Consider the following 21,441-nt stretch of genomic DNA (forward strand, 5'->3'; position numbering starts at 1 on the left):
AACTTGTGACATCCCCCCAACCCCCTTTTGGGTCAGGACCTGTAGTTTGAGAAACACTGGTCTCCCCTGTGAAATCTGTATAGTAGGATAAAAAGTACACAAGAGAGCAGATTTCACAGGGGAGACCAGATTTCACAGTCCGTGACGCATTTTTCATGGCCACGAATTTGGTAAGACCCTACCAATAGCCTTCAGTAGAAAAGGGAGGTGGGGGGGGGGGGAAGATGAGAGAAACTTCCTACTACAGTCCCAGCCCATGTCAACAGATCATCACAAGGATTCTATAGTCATCAAGTAATGAATCTGAAATCTTCCTCTCTCCTCCTTTATGCTTTGAACAATGCAGTTAGAGAGAGAACCTGAAAAATCCAGGAACATTTTCCTTTTCAGGTATGGTTACATTTAGAAGAATGTTTCACTGGGGGGCACAATATACACTGCAACCTGTGATATGGTTGCAAAGGCTACTAAAAAATTCTTCTCCCAGGCTACAGTTCATGGTGTTTTTGAACCACCTGTCTCCGACAGCTCCTCTGATGGTTACCCTAAAGGTGGCTATATATTTTGTCAGACTGACCAGTGTGTTGAATAACTCAAAAACAGAGGTGTGACAAGCATTAATAGGGAAATAAAACTGTTTTAGAACTTATTTTAGTTAATTGTTCAAGTTCCAATACTGGTTATAGGTTTCTTAGGAGTAAGAATACATGTACAAGTTTAGTGCTTACTCTGTGAAGGTCAAAATGTTCTGCACACGTACTAACCAGCTCACAGCATATGTATATTATTTATTAATATATGCAACTTAAGACAGAATGAAATGGTTAGATATACTGGCATCTATAAACGAGGTATTTTTTGCATGAATCCCCCTCCCCCACCACACACACACACACACACACACCCCTCAACATGCTCTTACCTGTAATGAACATATCAATAGCAGATGGATTACGGGCCATCTGATCCTAGAAAAGGAACAAATATTAAATGTGTATACTGAAAAGGAGACTGATGTTTTTTCTTGACATCCTAAATACCTGGATATTTTCCTAGTATTATCTAGGCCCAAATCTAGCTTCTTCAACAGAGCATCCAAATCCCACAATCAAATGTTCAAATCACTATTTAAGACACAAATGTCTGTCCCATGTGTCTATGTGCCAAGTTGAGCATTCAAACACACAATCGGGACATTCCACTAAGGTGATCACATTTGAAAATTAGACTTCATGCATCATTTAAAAAAAAAAAAAAGAAACAGCCTTAGAATAATCTGAAAACTAACTCCACCTCATTTTTAGAACTCCCATCTTTACATTCCTTCCTACCAAAGGGTCTGTATTGTCTCCAGAGGAACAAAATATTAACATTTAAATGCCTTCAATTTCTCATAATACAGTCCAGGCAAAACAGACATTTAGCATAACATAAAGGTGTACAAGATTTTTCTCCAATCCCCCCCATCAATGTCAGGTGACTAGAACTCCCATTGCTACATATGAGGAAAATAACTAGGAATCCAGCAGGGTAAGGTTCTATAATAAAGTCTGTTACTTGAGAGTTCCAAGCTCCCAGTATCTTTCTTTAGGAATTTGTGCTGAATGCCCTGGACAGCTAGAATTAGGTCAGTAGTTTCAACAACTGCTTTTCAAGGGGTTTTAGCTTAATTCCAATTCAAAATTAAGACTCAAACTGTAGCCAAGGTATCTGTTGTTGTTGCTTGTCATTACAGTTTTACTGTGATGCCAAGTAATATGTACTGCAATAATTTTAGTAGTGAGAATAATGAATAGTTTAATCTTGCTTTTGAGCGTTTTAGACTTAACCTTGGTGTATGTTTTTAAAATGCACAGTTTAGAAAATAATGCACAACCTGACCAGGTAGGAAGTTGTAACACAAATATATTAAAAGTTAACTTATAATTGCTACTGCTGTAAACTCAACCTGGAATAGGGAAGTCAAGCCGAGTTCACCCTGTGAATTTTCCACAGATAGTACTAAACTCCAGTTGTAGATTTTGTAAATAATTTTATTGGTGATAGTGGACAAGCTGCACTGGCTCAGCAATGCTAACTAGAGTAGAAAAAATATATTTTTATCAATAAAATAGAACACAGATAGCAGATCCACTTATTAGAGAGAGAACTTAATCCCTTTTCTGACTATACTTGTACTTTAATCCACGAAAGAGACAAAGCTGTTCAGGAATTGAGGGCTTGATTCCCCCCACACACTAATGAGACTCAGGGCTTGTCTATGCTACAGCACGGGGTCGATCTAAGATACACAACTTCAGCTACGTGAATAGCGTAGCTGAAGTCAGCGTACTCAGATCTACTTACTGTGGTGTCTTCACTGCAGTAAATCGACAGCTGATGCTCTCCCGTAGACTCTGCTTGCGCTTTTAGTTCTGGTGGAGTACCAGAGTCGAAGGGAGAGCACGCAGTGGTCGATTTATCGCATGATAAATCGACCCCCGCTGGATCGATCGCTGGCCGCCAATCTGGCGGGTAGTGTAGACAAGCCCTGAGGAGTAAACTCCACTGAAAATCAATGAAATTATACCAGTGCAAGTGAGAGCAACCAGACTCTGATATTAGGGTGTTGCTATCGCTGTAGTATCTGAAACAATTTTATAAAGCTTTAATAGATTTAAATCGTTTTTCTGTTCTTTCACTGTAGAGTAAGCATTATATATTTCCCAAAAAGATCATACCCCATTTTTTCTTTGTTTTGCTCTTTCTAGAAAAGAGACCTATAACTCACTGCTAAATCCAAAGTCTCCCACCATGCAAAACAAAGCTTAACAATGAAAAAGTGTGACTTGCTGAAACAGACTGGGACAAATTCATGGCTGCCGTAATTCTACCAAATTAGGTAGAGCAGGAATAAATTTGACCATAGAAGTTAGCTACAATCATTGCTACTGGGGGAATTCTGCACCAAAAAATTAAAAATTCTGTGCACATTTTAAAATTCTGCAAAATTCTACAAATTTTATTGGTCAAAATAACACTACATAAATCACAAGTTTCAATTATTTTGGTAATTTCAAATACCTGTCAGCAAGTATGTCTAACAATACAGACATACAAAAATTCGCCCAGGAGTAGAGAGTTAAAGAAACCCCTATGACAACCCAGTTCCTGTTTCTCTGCCCCTTCCCCTCCCCAGAGCCCAGTCAAGGGGGCGGACACCCGAAACCTCTCCCCCACAAAGCCCACCTGTGGGGCCCCCCACACTGCAGCCAATACACCCAAACCTCCTCCTCCTCAGAGCCCAACCACGCCCTCCCCATCAGCCCAGATACCCCACCTCACCCGCAGCTGCAGGGTCCCCCGCCCCCCCGAGCCCAGGGATCCAGAGGGAGAAACAGCCTGATGCTCCATTCCACATTTGCACACAGTTTCCTGCACTCTGCCCTCTCCTTCCCTCAGGGCATGCTAGGAACTCTCTAGCTCTCTCCCCCAAGCAGTGTCTTCTATGTGCAAGCTGGGCTCTGCCAAGTCCACTGACCCCCTAGCAGAGGCTAGCAGCACTGCAGCCCACTTCTTGTGTGTGTGGGGAGGGGGGTGATTCTGCATGCACAATGTTAATTTCTGCAAAATTCTGCACTGCGCAGTGTCACAGAATTCCCCCAGGAGTAACTACATTACACACTAAGGTCACTGTTGTGTTAAATATTCTTCTTGGGTAATTTTGGTGTACACCTGAGGGCAATTCAAAGACAGCATCATTTTTATTTACTAGTTAAAAAGCTCTCAGTCATAGTATAAAGAGCATACGCTCATTAAACTGTGCACACTATATATTTCACTTCTTATAAACATGCAAAGGACAAATGCCAGTTTTTTCAAAAAGATACATTTATAAACAAACATTTCTTCCTTACTGGACATTGGTAGAAGATCTCATATTTATTACGACCCTCCACACACTCCAGTGCCATGTATTGACTCAGGCCAGTGTGAATGCAAAAGGTGAGAGGAAGACATTGTTTCAAACCAAGACGCTGTTGAAATCCTCCAGCTGCTGTGTCAATATCCAATAAATCCTCAGAACGATAGTGATTGGATAGTGCCATACTTCCCATCAACCTTAGAAGGACCAACAAGAACAAAAATAGAAACAATAAATACTTGATTAACAATGCAAAGATAGCTTTTACCTTTTACTCAATGAATAACTCCTCCTTCTAAGGTCTAATTCTGCCATCACTACTAGGCATAAAACTTATACCCAGAGAAGCCTGAACTGTAATATTTTCAACAGAATCAGGTCCTCAATTCGTAAGACCAGCCTTACTGATTTTTTTTTTTTTTTTGCAGGGTGGGTTTAACAAATATTGTCTTGCTCATTTTCCACGCTTAGCACAGGAAGAAAGGGGATTCTTGGCCATTCTGGTGACTGCCAATTGCCTCACAAGTTAAAGCAGCCTCAGGCCATCTGTTCACCATTGAAATAGCATAATAGGGCAGCTTCACAAGGCAGAAACTGGGACTATGTTTTGCATCAATTCCTTTCAGTACTAAAACAAATATTCATGAATACTTGGTTTCTATAGGCCAAGAAATTGTCAACTTTAGTAACAAATATTTGACAAGACACATTGTTACCTAGATTAATTCACAAAATGAGTTGAGACTGAAGCCAGATATAAGAAGTTAATAAAATTAAACAACTCTGCTCATCCCTTAAGAATAGTTACAGAAACAAGTCAGCAATTTTTAACAGATACATATTTATGGATCTACACTTAGGGTTTACATAGCCTTGAAGATTATTCAGTTACATTTGGAAGGAAAAGAAAACCCCCATGAAGCATGCTTCTCTTTTTCATCAGTAGAGCCTGTGAAAAATATTTCACATTGAGCTGGCCAATCTGCCATAGGTGATAAACACACACTAAATCCAAAAAAGCACACACCTGAAACCACCATGAAAACTTTGACATGCAGTGTGTTAAACACCACAAAAGTTTGCAGATTGCAGCATTCTGATTATTGTTTTCTGGCACAATTTGACTGACATCCTGCAGTAGCTCTATACGTACAAATATTTCCAATACAGTTGGGCTGGTGAGAGATGCGTTTGTTGGAAGACATTGGAAAGAGTTTTAATTCTAATGCAATGTAACTGGTAGGCAGAAAGGAGGAAGAATCACACAGTGCCTAGTTCAAGTTATACGTTTTAGAGCTAAGAACAAAATAAAACAAAGAAGTCAAGAGAGCTTTCAGACTTTTAGCTTGCTTTAAAAAAAACAGGGAAAGAGTTAGTAGGATAAAAAAGTAAACTGTCTCAGCATGAAGCCCTAGTTACTCCAAAGCATTGCAAAAGCAGGACACTCTTTATGTGGCAGGTAAACAGCTTTGGAAATTTCTGAAGTGTAAAAACCAACACTGATCAGATCCTTCAAGAAATGGTTTTATGTCTTTCACTATTTTCTCTCAAAATGTGCAGTTTGGATACATTAGTAATATTAAGCCAGGATTTAATAGGCCTTGAGGGTCATACTAGGATAGCATTTCCAGAAGTTTTTACCATTTCCTGACCAATTCCATTACATCAGTGCTTGGCACTTGGCTTTTTTGTTAAATCACTTACTTGCCCACAGAGGGGAGATTTTCAAAGGGGAACAAGGCATGTCACTCCCATTGCCTAATTCCCTTTTGAAAATCTCTTCTAGAATACCTACTTGTAAAAAGTTCAAGTCATCCTCAGGAATATGCAGAATTGACCGGTTACTTTTTACACACCTGGAGCTAGGGTTGGGGGTAAAAGATACCAAAAAAGGCTCCAGCTGCCACCCAGTGAGAAGTTAGAGGTGCCACAAACTTGCAAATGCCAGCTCAAAACACACACACACACACACCTCAAATCCCCATCATTTTCTATCAACATACCATTCTTGGCAGTATTTCTACCACTCATGTCACTTTCCCTCAAATACAGCCCAGTGTGCTAAACATGAGAGGCTTGAAGGTGCACTGTTTCTGTGTCTGGACAATATGCAATAATGTTTAATCACTTGCTTAGGACATCAAGAGCTGTCAGTTTTACATTTCAGGGAAACGTCATCTTTTCAGTAATAAGGAAAATTTAAAAAATATTTCTCTTTTGTAGGGTGCAAAATTTCTATTCTACCCTTTTGCTTTTCCAGTGGTTCCACCTCTCCCACTTAAAACTATTCTTGGATTGCCAGGTCTGAAAATTAGTTCCCTGACCATTTTATCACATTTTGCAAATTCTGGTTACAAAATAGGTTAATTCTGCCCTCGATTACAACACAGAGCATACAGAGTAATTCTGTAAACATTGGTGTAATTGAGGGCCGTAAATATCCAGGGCTAAAATTTTGCTGATTATCAAAGGTAAAACTTTCAAAAAGCATTCAAGTCCCATTTTCGAAAGTGACTTGGGCATTTAGGATCCTAGCTCCATTGGCAAGGCACTTAGATGCCTAGGTCCCACTGCTAAGGCACTGCTAACAGTGGGACATAGGTTCTTGTGAAGATTTTACCCAAAGAACATAACAGCTAACTTCTATACTGTATATAATATTTTGGATAGCCTGCTTAGCAGGCATTCCAATCCTCACTCCATGTCTCAGTTTAACTGAACTGGCCACCATGAAGAAAAAGAAATAATTAAATAATGGAATTGATAGTAGGTTTAACTCCTTACCCAGGAACAACTAGTTTCTGTCCATTATGAATACGAAATGAACATCGATAATCATCAGGGAGTTTGCAGCCTATTTGTGCTTCCACAGCATCTAGGTCTTCCTCCTGCACACTATCTGCAAACACATTAAAAACAATTTTTGTTTAGGTGGTAGCTTCAGACAACAGAAACAAGAACTGTCGCTTCAGAAATCATCTCAATAAATTGCTTAAAGTACTTGCCTTTGTGTAAACCCCTCTTAAAATTCAATTGGATTATGCCTGACAAAAATTGGTGGATCTCTTAAGACAACTAGAGACAAATGATGCTTTCATTTACACAGTTGCAACCCTTTTGGCTTCAATGCAGCCTAAATCATTTCACTGGAGCTGCACTGCTGTATGTCAGAGCAGAATTTGGCCTAACTGTTTAAGTTTTTCAGTGTATATAAATCTCCCCACTGTATTTTCCACTGGAAAATGTGGAATGCATCCAATGAAGTGAGGTGTAGTTCATGAAAGCTTATGCTCAAATAAATTTGTTTGTCTATGCTATAATGGCAACAGCAAATGTACAATGAATTGGGGGGAAAAAAATCGGTTTATTTTAAAGCCCCTCTAGTCACCACCAAGTTTCAACTGCATTTGATATTACAAAAGTGCAGTGAATTAAAAAAAAACAAAAACACAAAACAAAAAAAACAACACTTTTGTTTTAGGTGCAGTATTATTGGACATTTAGTGCAAAAGGAAAACAAAAATACAAATAATGATCTGGCTCAATCATCCAAGAGTCCAGAAATTCAGAATTTAGGTTATTACTCTCCTTATGCATCCCATTGTGACTCTCTCAATTCAAAAGTAGGATTTTTGATCACTTACTGTTAGGCACAAAAGAGAAAATAAGGACAGCATTATCTTAACTAGTACATCTTAGAACGTTCAAAATTCAGATTATTTTTTGTACTACCAACTCCTCCTTCAAGCAAACAGCAAGTTTATTACTTGGTACTAACCCCAATAGTATGCTAGTGTGTGTTAGGTAACAGAGAATATCAGTATATCACAAATTTCAGAACAAGGGTTACTCATATAGCAGTAGTCTGTTTTTGCCTTCTAAGAGATCTCAACAATACAAATTTATCAGAAGTAGGTATTTCTTCAAGAGACTCACGTCAGGGTGAGTTTCAATAGCACTGGTTGGAGAAACAAAGTGATGCACCCTGAGACCTTCCCTAAAAGAAAAGAAACATCGCCCCCCACCACTAGAAGTTAGTTGATGGAGTCCTGACTCAGCCACTCTCAGCCAACCAAGTTGTAGCTCTACTTGCTACCATAAAAGAAGGTTCTGTGCAGATTTTATTTTTTGATCATTACCATAGAATTTAGAATTTTTCACTAAAGGAGGAGATGGCCACATTAAATTTCCAGCAAAAAAAAATTACAAAAGCCAATCTTGGAGATGCTTCCGTTACTCTAAATTTCTGATATGGTATCTCTTTTGGGATCTCAAAATAAATCTGCTCTTCCCATTATACAAAACTGATAACGTTGCACATAGTGAACATTTCTCATGATTTCCTAGGGCTAGCCAACTACTCTCTTAATAGAGATATTCCATTTAATTTCAGTAGAGTTGCTCCTGAATTTGGCCGTATCTTTATACAAGTAACTTAAAAGTTATTGGGCTCAATCTAGGGACAACAGGATGAAATTCTATAGCCACTGTTATACAAGAGGTCAGACTGTGATCTAATTGTCCTTTCTGGCTTTAAAAATCTATTACTGAATTAAAGCATATTTAGAAAATTAAGGTACCCAAAACGCAACATTTAATAGTCATCGTAAGTAGTTACGAACCTGTTTTCCAAATATTTCTAATAAAAAAATCACAACCTAGTAATCACCAAGAGTAACCCCCCAAGGGGGGATCTCTCTCTGTAGGAGCGGGAATTTCTTCTCTGCTCATAGATTCTGATGTTACAAGCAAACTTTCATAATAAGACAGTCAATATGAGGCTACAGACTGATTTTTTTTTTTAAAAAAGAATTTTAGCTCAAAGCCACTTGATTAAGTATTTGTTATGCAGAGATGTTTTCAATTAGGTCTTCAAAACAAACTTATGAATATAAGAAAAATATAGGACACAAAGGAACACTGAGAAGTTATGAAATCCAGCCCCCAACACTGAGACAGGACCAAGTATACCTAAACCATCCCTGACAGGTGTTCGTCCACCTGTTCTTCAAAATCTCTGATGATGGGGATTCCACAGCCTCCCATGGAAGCCTATTCCAGAACTTAACTAGCCTTACAGTTAGAATGTTTTTCCAAATATTTAACCTAAATTTCTCACTGCAGATTAAGCCCATTACTACTTCTCCTGCCTTCAGTGGACAAGGAGAACAATTGATCATGATCATCTTGATAACAGCCCTTAATATATCTGAAGACCGTTATCAGGTCCTCCCCCAGTCTTCTTTTCTTAGACTAACCATGCCCAGTTTTTAACCTTTCCTCAAAGGTCAGGTTTCCTAAACCTTTTATCAGTTTTATTGCTCTCCTCTGGATTCTAATATGTCCACGTTTCCTAAAGTGTGGCACCCAGAAGTGTACACAGTACTCTAGCTGGGGACTCACCAGTGCTGAGTAGAACAAGACAAACACCTCACACCCCGGAAGATTTGCCTTTTTTACAACTGCACCGCATTGTTGACTCATTCAATTTGTGATCCATTAAAACCCCCAGATCCTTTTCAGCAGTACTACCACCCAACCATTTACTTCCCATTTTGTAATTGTGCATTTGACTTTTCCTCTTTAAGTGTAATTCTGTAAAGACAAGTGAAAAGTATTTCATCTTGTTGATTTCAGACCAATTCTTTAATTTGTCAAGGTTGTTTTGAATTCTAATCCTGCTCTCCAAAGCGCTTGCAACCCCACACAACTTGGTGTCATGCGTAAGTTTTATAAGCGGACTCAACTGTATTATCCAAGTCTTGAAATGAAAATATTAAATAGTACAGTCACACTATTATGACATCCGGACAGGCATTAAAACAATACCCCTATTTAATTACAGGATAGGTGCAGTATAGGCAAAAGCAATGTAAGGTTTCCACACTGTATGGCATCTTTTATTCAATAAGAAGGCAGTTACATTTTCACAGTAATTCAATCTTTGGCCCCTTTGCCGAGGCTGCCAACAAATATAGCGCTTTGTGCAACCTGGACATTCATCCTCTGGAAATTAGGCTGGGACAAACACACACCATGTTTAACGTAGGCCAACAGCCACAAGGTAGTATTTACTACTGGTGAATGTAGTGACCAGGGAGGGATTTGAACCAGACACCTAGCTGTGAAAGACTAGCCAGATACAAGAAAACCCACACACCACAAAAAGTAGTTAACATGGAGTTAAGATTGCAAGACCTCAACCCTATGTTAGGTGCTAACGTGGCCCCTATTACTGCAGTATGCAAGTTTCTTGATCTTCAGTGTACTCATACTTAACACCTCTGAGGTAGGAAGTGCTATTATCCCCATTTTACAGATTAGGAAATTTCACAGACACACACTAAATGACTTGTCCAATGTCACACAGGGAGTATGTGGCATAGTAGGGAATTGAGCCCAGATTGTCTCCTGAGTCTCAGACTAGCAGCCTAGCCATCCCTTCCTCTACACTACCGTGAGCTCTTGTCCTTCTAGAAGATGAGAGTTTGGCTGTGATTTTCAAAGGAGCCTAAGAGAATTAGGCAGCCAAGTTCCCTTAGGCTCCTTTGAGCATCCCAGCCTAGATTCCTAAAATTCAAACATTCCAAAACAAAGATATGTAGAGTTAAGAATATTAACATAGAAAAAACATGATACAAATATTAGAAAACCAGGAAATACAGAGTGACACTTCCCACACAATAGCCATGCAACCTTAACTTAGGCCTTTTGATCCCTGCCCCAAGGATTCACTGAGGGAAATTATAATACCTCACCCCTATCTCAGCCTTTTTGAAACCTGATCTTGGCTACCAGGCTACAAGTGTTCCCCAAGTTAACAGTGCTGCAGAGAGCACAGTAAGGGGTCTGCAGGAGTGTATGAACAGCAGTGCCAATTGGGTGTTGAGGAAGGCACAGAGGAAGTAGCCAGGTTTTGTCACTGCTCTAGAATCTGTGCTGCCTATCAAGAGTTTCCTAGCTGAATTTACGATGTTTGTTTTACCAATGACACTTAGTGGGCCTGACTACTTGAAAAATCACCCCCTTTGCTCTCCACCTCCCTGTGATAACTCTTAAAAACACTTATGCCAATTTAATAGGGAGGGGGCTACTAGCATCAGGTCACTCTTGTGCAGGGGCTCAACTTTGAACCTTGCTTCATGTCTTGGTTCACTTGACCCTGGACTGAAGGCCTTCAGGACAGGAAATGGGCCCACATGTTATCTCAGACTTGTCCAAGAAGTTTGGAAATTCAGTGAGGAACAGAGGGAATAAAGGGACCAAGTCTAAGATTGGGGATAATCTTTTTTGGAGTTCAGTTTGATAGAAGTTGGTACTTTTGTTTATGTAGTGCACCCAGATTATGCAGTGGGTGTAAAACTTTAAAAAAATTATACAAATATCTTGGTTTTAAAAAACAAAAATAATGTTTATACAATACCTTTCAAAGAACCAATCATCCGGGGACACCGCTGTCCCAAGTACCTCTCTAGATCATCCCAGGCTTTTTTAAGTGTAGCATAATATTGAATATACCTTCCTAAATCAGAGTAAATACTTATGAAGATAGCCTTCCAGCTCTGATTTCTCCGAGTCTTCTCTGCGCTGAACAGACAAGAATAAAAATACGATAAGTTTCTAGTCTAGAAAATTCACTTTAAAAACAATATGTTATTGCTTAGGCAGTTAGGGTTCTCCTAGGTAATATGGTAACATTAGGTTATAACAGTGTACATAGATACACTTCAGTCCTGTGAAGGTACAGATGCTCAACTAATTCATGGAACTATTCAAATTTTTAATTTCCTTTGGAAGTAATTACATTTCAGCCAGTCATCTTTTCCAGGGAAAATTCAGATATATTATTTCTTTAGAGGACTATATGCCATTATTAAACTCAGGAACTTGCAGAAAACTAAATCAGATCAATTTAACTTGCATTTGCAGAGGGCATTTAAGTTAAAAATAATTCCAACCCTGCAGTCCTCTCTCAATTTTGCCTAAATAAGGACTATGGGACCAGAAACCTGGTCACAAAACACAGAAGTGACAATTAAAATAAAGATTTAATGTGTAGATGAGATTTTATATTCCAAAGAGCACCTCCTGCAATAAAAAACCAAACAAACGCTCATTATAAATTGAGACAAATAGCAGGGGATTCAGCTTTTATTCATTTGTAGAACAGCAATGAACATTTTGGCATTTAAGTCACAAATAAACTCAGTCTTCAGAGAGTTTACAATCTAAAAAACAGATAGAGAAGACGGGACATATTAAGACAAACAGAAGGTAATAACTTGGAAGGTTTATTAATTGTTATCAATTCATTCTTGTAAACATCATAAAAGAAGTCTCTGAAAGGAGATGAGTGAGGAAAAGGTGGTGGGAGCATGATTAGGGAAAGCATGTGGCCTTATTTAAGTTTTCAAAATAGTTCCCATAAAAATCAGACTTAAAGAACGACCATGAATCAAAGTAAGGAACACTGAAAATGAACTCTCAAAATAATTCTCTCTTTAGACCTTTTTATTCAAGGACGGATGTTTAAGATCGGACCAGCATGCCAGGCACTGCCATATAGGAGGCTCAGATACAATGATATGTCCCATCCACCAATGCTGACTGTTGAAAGTTCTGCCAGGATTGAATGGTCCTGAGCTGCTAGAGGGCTGGAACCAGTGGCAGATTAACACACAGTCCCATGGGACCCATGTCCAGGGACCCTGGCCAATTTGGGGGCGCCTGCAGGAGCACTGGAATCTTTATAGAAGTGTGTGTGTGTTGCGAGGGACATGATGACACAGGGCTGGAATTGTGGCCCTGTCTCCTACTCTTCACCCTGGGGCCCTGTCCCGGCCAGATGTTGGAGCCGAGCTGTGGTAAGAACTGTTCAGGAAGCCTGGGCTGCTGTGGGGAGCCTCAGACCCTTCACCTGCCCTGGGTGGAGGGCCGGGACGCCCGAGAGCAGCCCCAGACCCATGTACCTGAACCCCAGGTGCACCACCCAGGGCAGATGGAGAATCCAGGCTCCCTAGGTGGTTCTTACCACTGCCAGACTCTGGCTTCAGGCCTGGCCAGGGCCTTGGAGAGGGAAGAGGAGCAGGGGGCAGAGCCATAATTCCAGGTGAGTGGGAGCTAAGGCCAACCTCAGCCCTGAACCGGGAAGAGGTTGACACTACTAGCAGGGGCTGTACTTCCCAGCTGTGCAGCTGATGAACACCTTATCAGCTCCCTTGCTGTGAAGCACAGCCCCTGCTGCTCTGCATCTGCCCAAGGCTACTATATCCATGTTAAAAAGTGGGCAAGCATTGCTCTCCCACTTTTAGAAGGGGGGAGGGCCATGGCCCCGCTGGTCCTCTCTGGTTCCGGCCCTCTTAGCTCCGCCAGGGTGTTGGGGGCCCAAATGTTCTTTGTGCCCAGGACCACAATAAATCTTAATCCGCCTCTGGCTGGAACTGTTGACTGACCAATTGAGGAGCAAAACTAGCTAGCTCTCTTAAGAGAAAAAAGAAAAGGAGTACTTGTGGCACCTTAGAGACTAACCAATTTATTTGAGCATGAGCTTTCGTGAGCTGAAAGCTCATGCTCAAATAAATTGGTTAGTCTCTAAGGTGCCACAAGTACTCTTTTTCTTTTTGCGAATACAGACTAACACGGCTGTTCCTCTGAAACCTCTCTTAAGAGAGTTCTTAGTCAAAAGGATGCTGTGACAGGTTTCCCTCTGGGGTGCCATCTTGAACTGGGGTTCAACTGAGTCCTCCAACCCACCAGCCTGGGCTACCCCTCTGACTGTCCTGCTGTGACAAGCTGTAGACCACTCCCAGTCCTACACTCCCACCAGCATTCACACAGGCAGGGACACCCAGCTGCAGTTACACGCAGGCTGAACAAGTCACTGCATGAACCAGCAATAGAGAGGCTACAGCCAAAATAATCCCAGCTTCCCAGCCTAGGACCCCAGAGCTGTACCGCCTGAACTCTGGCCCATATGAATGCATTACTGGGTTCGCCCTTCCCTCAGTGTGGAGGGGAACATGCAACATGAGTTGAGAACATACAAGTTGAGATTTTTCACCAGACACTTCACTTAAAGATACACTGGTTTAGATTAAAACATAAAACAAGTTTATTAACTACAAGATGACATATTTTAAGTGATTATAAGCAATAGCAAACAGATCAAAGTGGATTACCTAACAAAAACAAAATTGCACATTAAGCCTAAGATACTAGAAAGACTTGATATGATCAGCAATTTCTCACCCTGATGATATAAGCAGACTTGCAGATTCTCAAGGCACATGCTGCACTTGTTTTGAACCTTGGGCTCCCCAAGTTGTTTCATATGGTGGGAACCCTTTGTTTCAAAAACAGTTCCCAACCCAGCATGTGGAAAAATACAGGTACCCAAAATGGAGAATAGTGTCATGTGGTCTGGTCACATGCTTTTGCATGCCCTTCTAAGTCATAAAAGCCATTACTCACAGATTTCAGAGGAACAGCCGTGTTAGTCTGTATTCGCAAAAAGAAAAGGAGTACTTGTGGCACCTTAGAGACTAACCAATTTATTTGAGCATGAGCTTTCGTGCTCAAATAAATTGGTTAGTCTCTAAGGTGCCACAAGTACTCCTTTTCTTATTACTCACAGAATGTCTGCAGCATTCTTAGGAAGGCTCACCAGGTGGGGGATAAGCTTCTCTTAAGACCTACTGTTTTTCCTAATGGCCCATTACCCTGAATGGGCCCTTCACAACCAGCTATCTAGACTGGAAGCATCTTGCCTAGTGGGTGTCACCCTAGTGTAACTACATTTGAAATACAGATACATAGTAAATAGTCATAACTTTATATACAAAAATGATACATGCATTCAAATAGGATAACTGTATTCAGAAAATCATAACCTTTCCAATGACACCTCACGACTCATCTTGTACAAACTGCATCATAATTATATCATAATTGTACTCCCATGATGAATATCGGGTGTAGTGTTACAGATGCCATCTTGGTAGAAGCTGAGGGGGAGGACTGGCAATACTGGGTATGCATGAAGGGAAACAGCAACAAAATTCTCCATTTTGTATATTTCCACTAAGTTGCTTTTAGGCTGTTCTATTCAAAATGGGCAGTTTCTTGTCTCTCATTCAGCCTTCAGATGTGGAAATAACAGGTTAGTTATATTTTAGAGGGAAGGCCATTTCCAAATACTACAAAGCATGTAAAATGTTAGGAAATGCTTCTGCATTTATCGATTCTTAGTTTGAATGAGAACATGTAAATAGAATACACTATCTATTTGAAAAATGGAAATATTCACAGTCATTTTATTTTCACAGATTGCAAGTAAAGTGACAGTGACCGTAATTTTATGATGTGTGCCCTCCATTCCCCATGTTCACCCACTCCATTTGTCATCATTTGTTGAGTTTTGCCTACATTTAGGTCCCAATCTCATTAGAGTCTCTGCCCTCTGCAGCACTTCAATTAAGTCAGTGGAATATTATCCATGCAAAGCATTTGCACGATCATGGTCTTAGTTTCTAAGTTCTTTGGAACAGGGACATCATTACTGAGGCTGCGAGTCTGTCACGGACGTCACAGCTTGCATGACTTTCCATGACTTCTGCAGTGGCTGGTGCTGGCCCAGGGGCTGCTTGAGCCAGGCAGCCCCTGGGCCAGCAGCAGCAGTTTGGGTGTGGGAGAAGAGGCTCAGGACTTGGGGCAGGGGTTTGGGAGTGCGCTTACCTGGGGTGGGGGGCACCCCTGCAGCTCCTAGGTGGTGGAGTGGTCTCCACACTGCCCACGCACACAGACCCTGCTCCCACTGGGCGCTGCCCTGGCCTAGCCCCTGCCTATGCCACCTAGGAGCTGCAGGGATGGAGCTGATAGGAAGCCCCGCCACCACTCCCCCAGAATCAGCAGCGTCCCGGGTCATCTCCCCCAGCATCCACAGGGCCCCCAGACCACCCCGCCCGAGCACCCCCACCCAAGTTTTAGTCACAGTGAGTATTTTTAGTAAAAATCATGGACAGGTCATGGGCCATGAATTTTTGTTCATGGCCTGTGACCTGCCCAAGATTTTTACTAAAAATACCCGTGACTAAAACATAGCTTTAATCATCATTTGTCTGAAAAGCACCACACAACATTGTGGCACTGTATAAAAATTACCTGAATTGCTCCCTGAATCCATCTCAAGTAGAAAGCCAAGGCATTCTTACAGAAGAGGCCAAATCCACCATGTAACATAGAAGTAACAATCTTAAACAAATCTCTGGGAGTATCTTTGAGAGCTGACATTAACTTTGTTCAGTTGATATCAGAGTACAGCTTATCTCACAACTTCTGTTAACATTGGATCTACAAAGCATTAAAGACCACAAGAGGCTATGAAGCATTTTGCAATGTTATTCTGAAAGAGCCTATGCAAAAATAGCACTGTTAACAAAATGAGCTGGTTAAAAAGAACTGCTCCAAACTAAAATTTTTGTTCATAAAGAAAGAGTGCCCATACTTACTCAGATAAAAGCCAGTATTTCCTGCAGTGTCTTTTCCACAATGGATCATGACTTGATAGCTGGTTTAATCTTCGACTTACATAGCAGCAGCTATAAATACAAGTCAGTGTTAAGTCTGATTACAAAAAGTAGTAAAATAACAAAGGACAAATGCAAGTCAAGGTATTAACATATTTAAGATTATATGTCATGAAATGAACATTAAAGCTATAAAATTTTAACAAGTTTTAACTTCATTTTTAGGGAGTGCAAACAGTTTTAAATGTAATACAACTGTCATTAAAACATGCTGTAACAAGGCTGTCTTGTCCACATAAGCAAACAGAAGAAAACAAATGTTATAAACCATGTTACAGAACCACATTTTTAAATCCTGGTAGATACCCAAGCAAGAACAGGGTTTTCTAAAATGGTTTATGACATTTGGGGGGGGGGGGGGGTTGCACCCCCTCCAACCACAAAATAGTATTATGTTTGAGACAGTTGTTTGCACACTAAGTCATTTTTTCCCCAATTTTACTTTGTTATGAAGTTTCCTCAGCTTTGGGAAATTAGCCCTTTTAAAACACCAACTATACATATCACTGGATAGACCTATCCTCTGTTTGTCTATATTGAATCAGGTCATGATCACTAGTTCCTAGACAAGTATCAACTTCCAGGCAAGTGATGGATACATTGATTCATCTTTATCCACCACAATGATGTCCAAAATAAAGTTACCTCAAAAGTTATCATACTTTTTAGAAACTAATGATATTTTACTACTGGCAGTGTAAGACCTCTAGCACACATCTCCCAAACTGAAGTTTCCCATAACCCCACAATTTCCTTTCCCACACATAATAGACGTGTGTGTAAGAAGTTAATCATCCTGTTCTCTCAGGGGATTTGTAACACTCCTGGCAAGTGCTCCTTCCACTGATCCATATGTATTCAACGTCCTGAGTGAAAGTGAACAGGTAATGGGATCTTTAAAGTATAGTGCCATCCCCTACCTGTTATCCACTCTATCCTTCAGAAAAGAGGTTATAATCAGCAATTTTAACATCCATTATATGGTTATCCCACCAGGTTTTAGTAATTAGAGATACAAGGTGGGTGAAATGGGTACAATAAAAGATATTACCTTAACCACCTTGTCTCTCTAACAGCCTGGGACCAACACAGCTACAGCAACACGGTGTACAGGTTTCAATAAGTGTCACTTAAGTCAAGTTTCCTCTCATAAGAATGTCCAGGGTTTCTTGCCTGGTACCCAAACTCGAAACGTCTTCTCTGTACACGGTTTGCCACCCCAACTCAGTGTGCTCACAGCACTGCCCAGCCTGAACTTGCACGAAACGTTTCCCTACAGCGTCCCGGGAAGCTGGAGTTGGGAGAGCAATGTTGGAGCACACAGGTGCGCAGAGGGCTGGACAGCAACCCAGTGCGGCTGTTCTGAAGCCGGGGCGGGGGGCGACGCACCTGGCCCGGCGCGGGTCGCCCCGCAGCAACACAGGACCGGGGCGGGCGGAGGGGGCGCTGCCGCGCCGCGCACACACGCTGGGGCGCCGGCAGCGGAGAACTCACCTGTTGACGCCTCATTAAGGGATCGCAAAACCCACTTGCTACGCTACCCTACGCCACGCCCCTCCCCCGTCCCGGGGCCCCCTCCGCCTGCCCGGCGACGCGCCGCACAGGCGCCGAGAGAGCACCCCGCTCCCCGGCAAGCCGCCCACGCCCCCAGGGGCCGCTACCGCCGGCCAAGGCGCGTGGGCGCCCGGGACACGCCGCGCCAGGGGCGCCGCCCCAGCCCCGCAGCAGAGGGCAGGTGGCGGCGAAGGAGCGACTGGCCCCCAGCCTGCGGCCCGCAGCTCAGAGGCGCCCAGCCCCGGGGTCCCGCCCTACCTCAGGAGGTCCCGGTAGTCCAGGAAGCTCAAGATGAGCAGCAGCGGGTCGGTGGGCAGCAGCTCCAGGCTCAGGGGCTGCGGCTGCGGCTCCGGCTCCACGGACGCCGCCATCTTGAAAGGCCTCCCTCCCTCCGCGCCCGGCCGGGCCTGCTGCTGTTGCTGCTGCCCGGGGAGCCCCGCCCCTCACGCCGGTTTGTTATCAAACGCCGGGGGGGCTGGTAGGAGGAAGCTCTTAAAGGGCCCGCGCCTAACCCTGGAGCGCAGAGCGCCCTTCAGGCCAGCGGGGGCCCTGCAGGCCCGGCGGAGACTCCAAGGTGGGGGTCCTGCCCCACGCGTGGGCCGAGTCTTAAGTGCTGCTGGAACAATGTTTATGGTGGGGGCGCTGAAAACCATTGAGCGAAACTGTAAACCCTGCATATGCTGGAAACCACTTCAAGCCAGGGGGTGCTGCCACACCCCCAGCGCTCCTAGTTTCAGCACCTGGCTTGCCCCATGGGTTGGGCCTTCTGGGGAGCTGCAGTCACAAGAGTGGGCCCTTGCTTGTGGGGCGTCTTACCAGACATGTCAAGTCTCACTCATTGGGTGTGATGGTGAGAGTCACTGGTGAGCATGAAGCCTCACTCTCACAAGACACATGCCTAAGCTTAGCTCACTCAATTTGAGTAAACAGATAAAGATTTAAAGTATTTTTACTCAGGGACTGAAAGAGACAACAATACATCTGGGGATTCCGGCAGGAGGTTTGGAGCTTGGTAATGGGTACTGTGGTAAGCATGGAGACAACAGGACCTTGTTGTATACAAGAGTGTGTGAGAGGAGAGAGAGGGCTATGTTGGAGGAGTGGCTTGTGTGTGAATACTTGATGGTCCAAAAAATATGAGTTTGCCCTAAAAATGAGCAAGACTTGATCGAAAGTGTGCAGGTTCAGCAAAATACAGTTCAAAATTTAAACCACACTGGACAAATTCATGGTCTTTCATTGTCCCGATAGCAGGCAAGATTTTTTTTTTAATATGAGCAATAATATGTAAACCAAATAGTATTTGTGCTGTAAAGTGTTTTTCAAATGGGTTATCACTAGCACAAGGTGATATGCAAAATAAACATATTGTTGTATTGATAAACCAGTTTTCTTTTTAGTTAGATTTATATAAAAACAAGTTTATTTTTGAATATTTCTCCTGTTCGGTCCACTGACTGTATGCCTAAATTAGGGGTTATTAATTCTGGTCCTCAGGTTTTTATTGCAACCAGCAAATAATGGTTTTTATTAAAATTAGGGCTGTCAAGCCATTAAAAATTAATTGTGATTAATTGCACTGTTAATAAGAGAATACCATTTATTTAAATATTTTTGGATGTTTTCTACATTGTCAAATATATTGATTTCAATTACAACACAGAATACAAAGTGTACAGTGCTCACTTTATATTTTTATTACAAATATTTGCACTGTAAAAACAAAAGAAATAGTATTTTTCAATTCACCTAATACAAGTACAGTAATGCAATCGCTTTATTTTGGAGACGGGTGGTGATGGTTGGGGACTCCCTCCTCAGGGGGACTAAGTCATCTATCTGCCGCCCTGACCGGGAAAACCGAGAAGTCTGCTGCTTGCCAGGAGCTAGGATTCACGATGTGACAGAGAGACTGCCGAGACTCATCAAGCCCTCGGATCGCTACCCCTTCCTGCTTCTCCACATGGGCACCAATGATACTGCCAAGAATGACCTTGAGCGGATCACTGCAGACTACGTGGCTCTGGGAAGAAGGATAAAGGAGTTTGAGGCGCAAGTGGTCTTCTCGTCCATCCTCCCCGTGGAAGGAAAAGGCCTGGGTAGAGAGCGTCGAATCGTGGAAGTCAACGAATGGCTACGCAGGTGATGTCGGAGAGAAGGCTTTGGATTCTTTGACCATGGGATGCTGTTCCAAGAAGGAGGAGTGCTAGGCAGAGACGGGCTCCACCTAACGAAGAGAAGGAAGAGCATCTTCGCAAGCAGGCTGGTTAACCTAGTGAGGAGGGCTTTAAACTCGGTTCACCGGGGGAAGGAGACCAAAGCCCTGAGGTAAGTGGGGAAGTGGGATACCGGGAGGAAGCACGAGCAGGAGCGCACGAGGGGGCAGGGCTCCTGCCTCATACTGAGAAAGAGGGACGATCAGCGAGTTACCTCAAGTGCCTATACACAAATGCAAGAAGCCTGGGAAACAAAGCAGGGAGAACTGGAAGTCCTAGCACAGTCAAGGAATTATGATGTGATTGGAATAACAGAGACTTGGTGGGATAACTCACATGACTGGAGTACTGTCATGGATGGATATAAACTGTTCAGGAAGGACAGGCAGGGCAGAAAAGGTGGGGGAGTTGCACTGTATGTAAGGGAGCAGTATGACTGCTCAGAGCTCAAGTATGAAACTGCAGAAAACCTGAGTGTCTCCGGATTAAGTTTAGAAGTGTGAGCAACAAGGGTGATGTCGTGGTGGGAGTCTGCTACAGACCACCGGACCAGGGGGATGAGGTGGACGAGGCTTTCTTCCGGCAACTTACGGAAGTTACTAGATCGCACGCCCTGGTTCTCATGGGAGACTTCAATCACCCTGATATCTGCTGAGAGAGCAATATAGCGGTGCACAGACAATCCAGGAAGTTTTTGGAAAATGTAGGGGACAATTTCCTGGTGCAAGTGCTAGAGGAACCAACTAGGGGCAGAGCTCTTCTTGACCTGCTGCTCACAAACCGGGAAGAATTAGTAGGGGAAGCAAAAGTGGATGGGAACCTGGGAGGCAGTGACCATGAGATGGTCGAGTTCAGGATCCTGACACAGGGAAGAAAGGAGAGCAGCAGAATACAGACCCTGGATTTCAGAAAAGAAGACTTTGACTGCCTCAGGGACCTGATGGGCAGGATCCCCTGGGAGAATAACATGAGGGGGAAAGGAGTCCAGGAGAGCTGGCTGTATTTTAAAGAATCCATATTGAGGGTACAGGGACAAACCATCCCGATGTGTAGAAAAAACAGTAAATATGGCAGGCGACCAGCTTGGCTTAACAGTGAAATCCTTGCTGATCTTAAACACAAAAAAGAAGCTTACAAGAAGTGGAAGATTGGACAAATGACCAGGGAAGAGTATAAAAATATT

At 42.6% G+C, this 21,441-nt stretch overlaps 1 protein-coding gene across 4 annotated transcripts in view; it reads right to left on the reverse strand.

Moving 5' to 3' along the window:
- The window catches only part of FBXO3 (F-box protein 3), a 61,182-nt gene extending 42,703 nt beyond the window's left edge, over positions 1 to 18,479 (reverse strand). For 2 of the 4 annotated variants that reach the window (XR_007357340.2, XM_075129500.1), the window contains exons 1-6: positions 18,301 to 18,476; positions 16,411 to 16,500; positions 11,328 to 11,491; positions 6,689 to 6,803; positions 3,897 to 4,101; positions 923 to 968 (exon numbers count right to left, since the gene is read on the reverse strand). Coding sequence is in view for 3 of the 4 variants with exons in the window: in XM_075129500.1 (XP_074985601.1) it covers positions 923 to 968; positions 3,897 to 4,101; positions 6,689 to 6,803; positions 11,328 to 11,491; positions 16,411 to 16,500; positions 18,301 to 18,413 (733 nt within the window). In the remaining variant the exon portion in view is untranslated. Of the gene's footprint in view, positions 1 to 922; positions 969 to 3,896; positions 4,102 to 6,688; positions 6,804 to 11,327; positions 11,492 to 16,410; positions 16,501 to 18,300 lie in introns of all 4 variants that reach the window. The other 2 variants (XM_048855346.2, XM_048855343.2) reach the window with 2 other exon arrangements.
- Positions 18,480 to 21,441: the final 2,962 nt, after the last annotated feature.

This window comes from Caretta caretta, chromosome 6 (genome assembly GCF_965140235.1).
Source record: "Caretta caretta isolate rCarCar2 chromosome 6, rCarCar1.hap1, whole genome shotgun sequence".
Classification (NCBI taxonomy): domain Eukaryota; kingdom Metazoa; phylum Chordata; order Testudines; family Cheloniidae; genus Caretta; species Caretta caretta.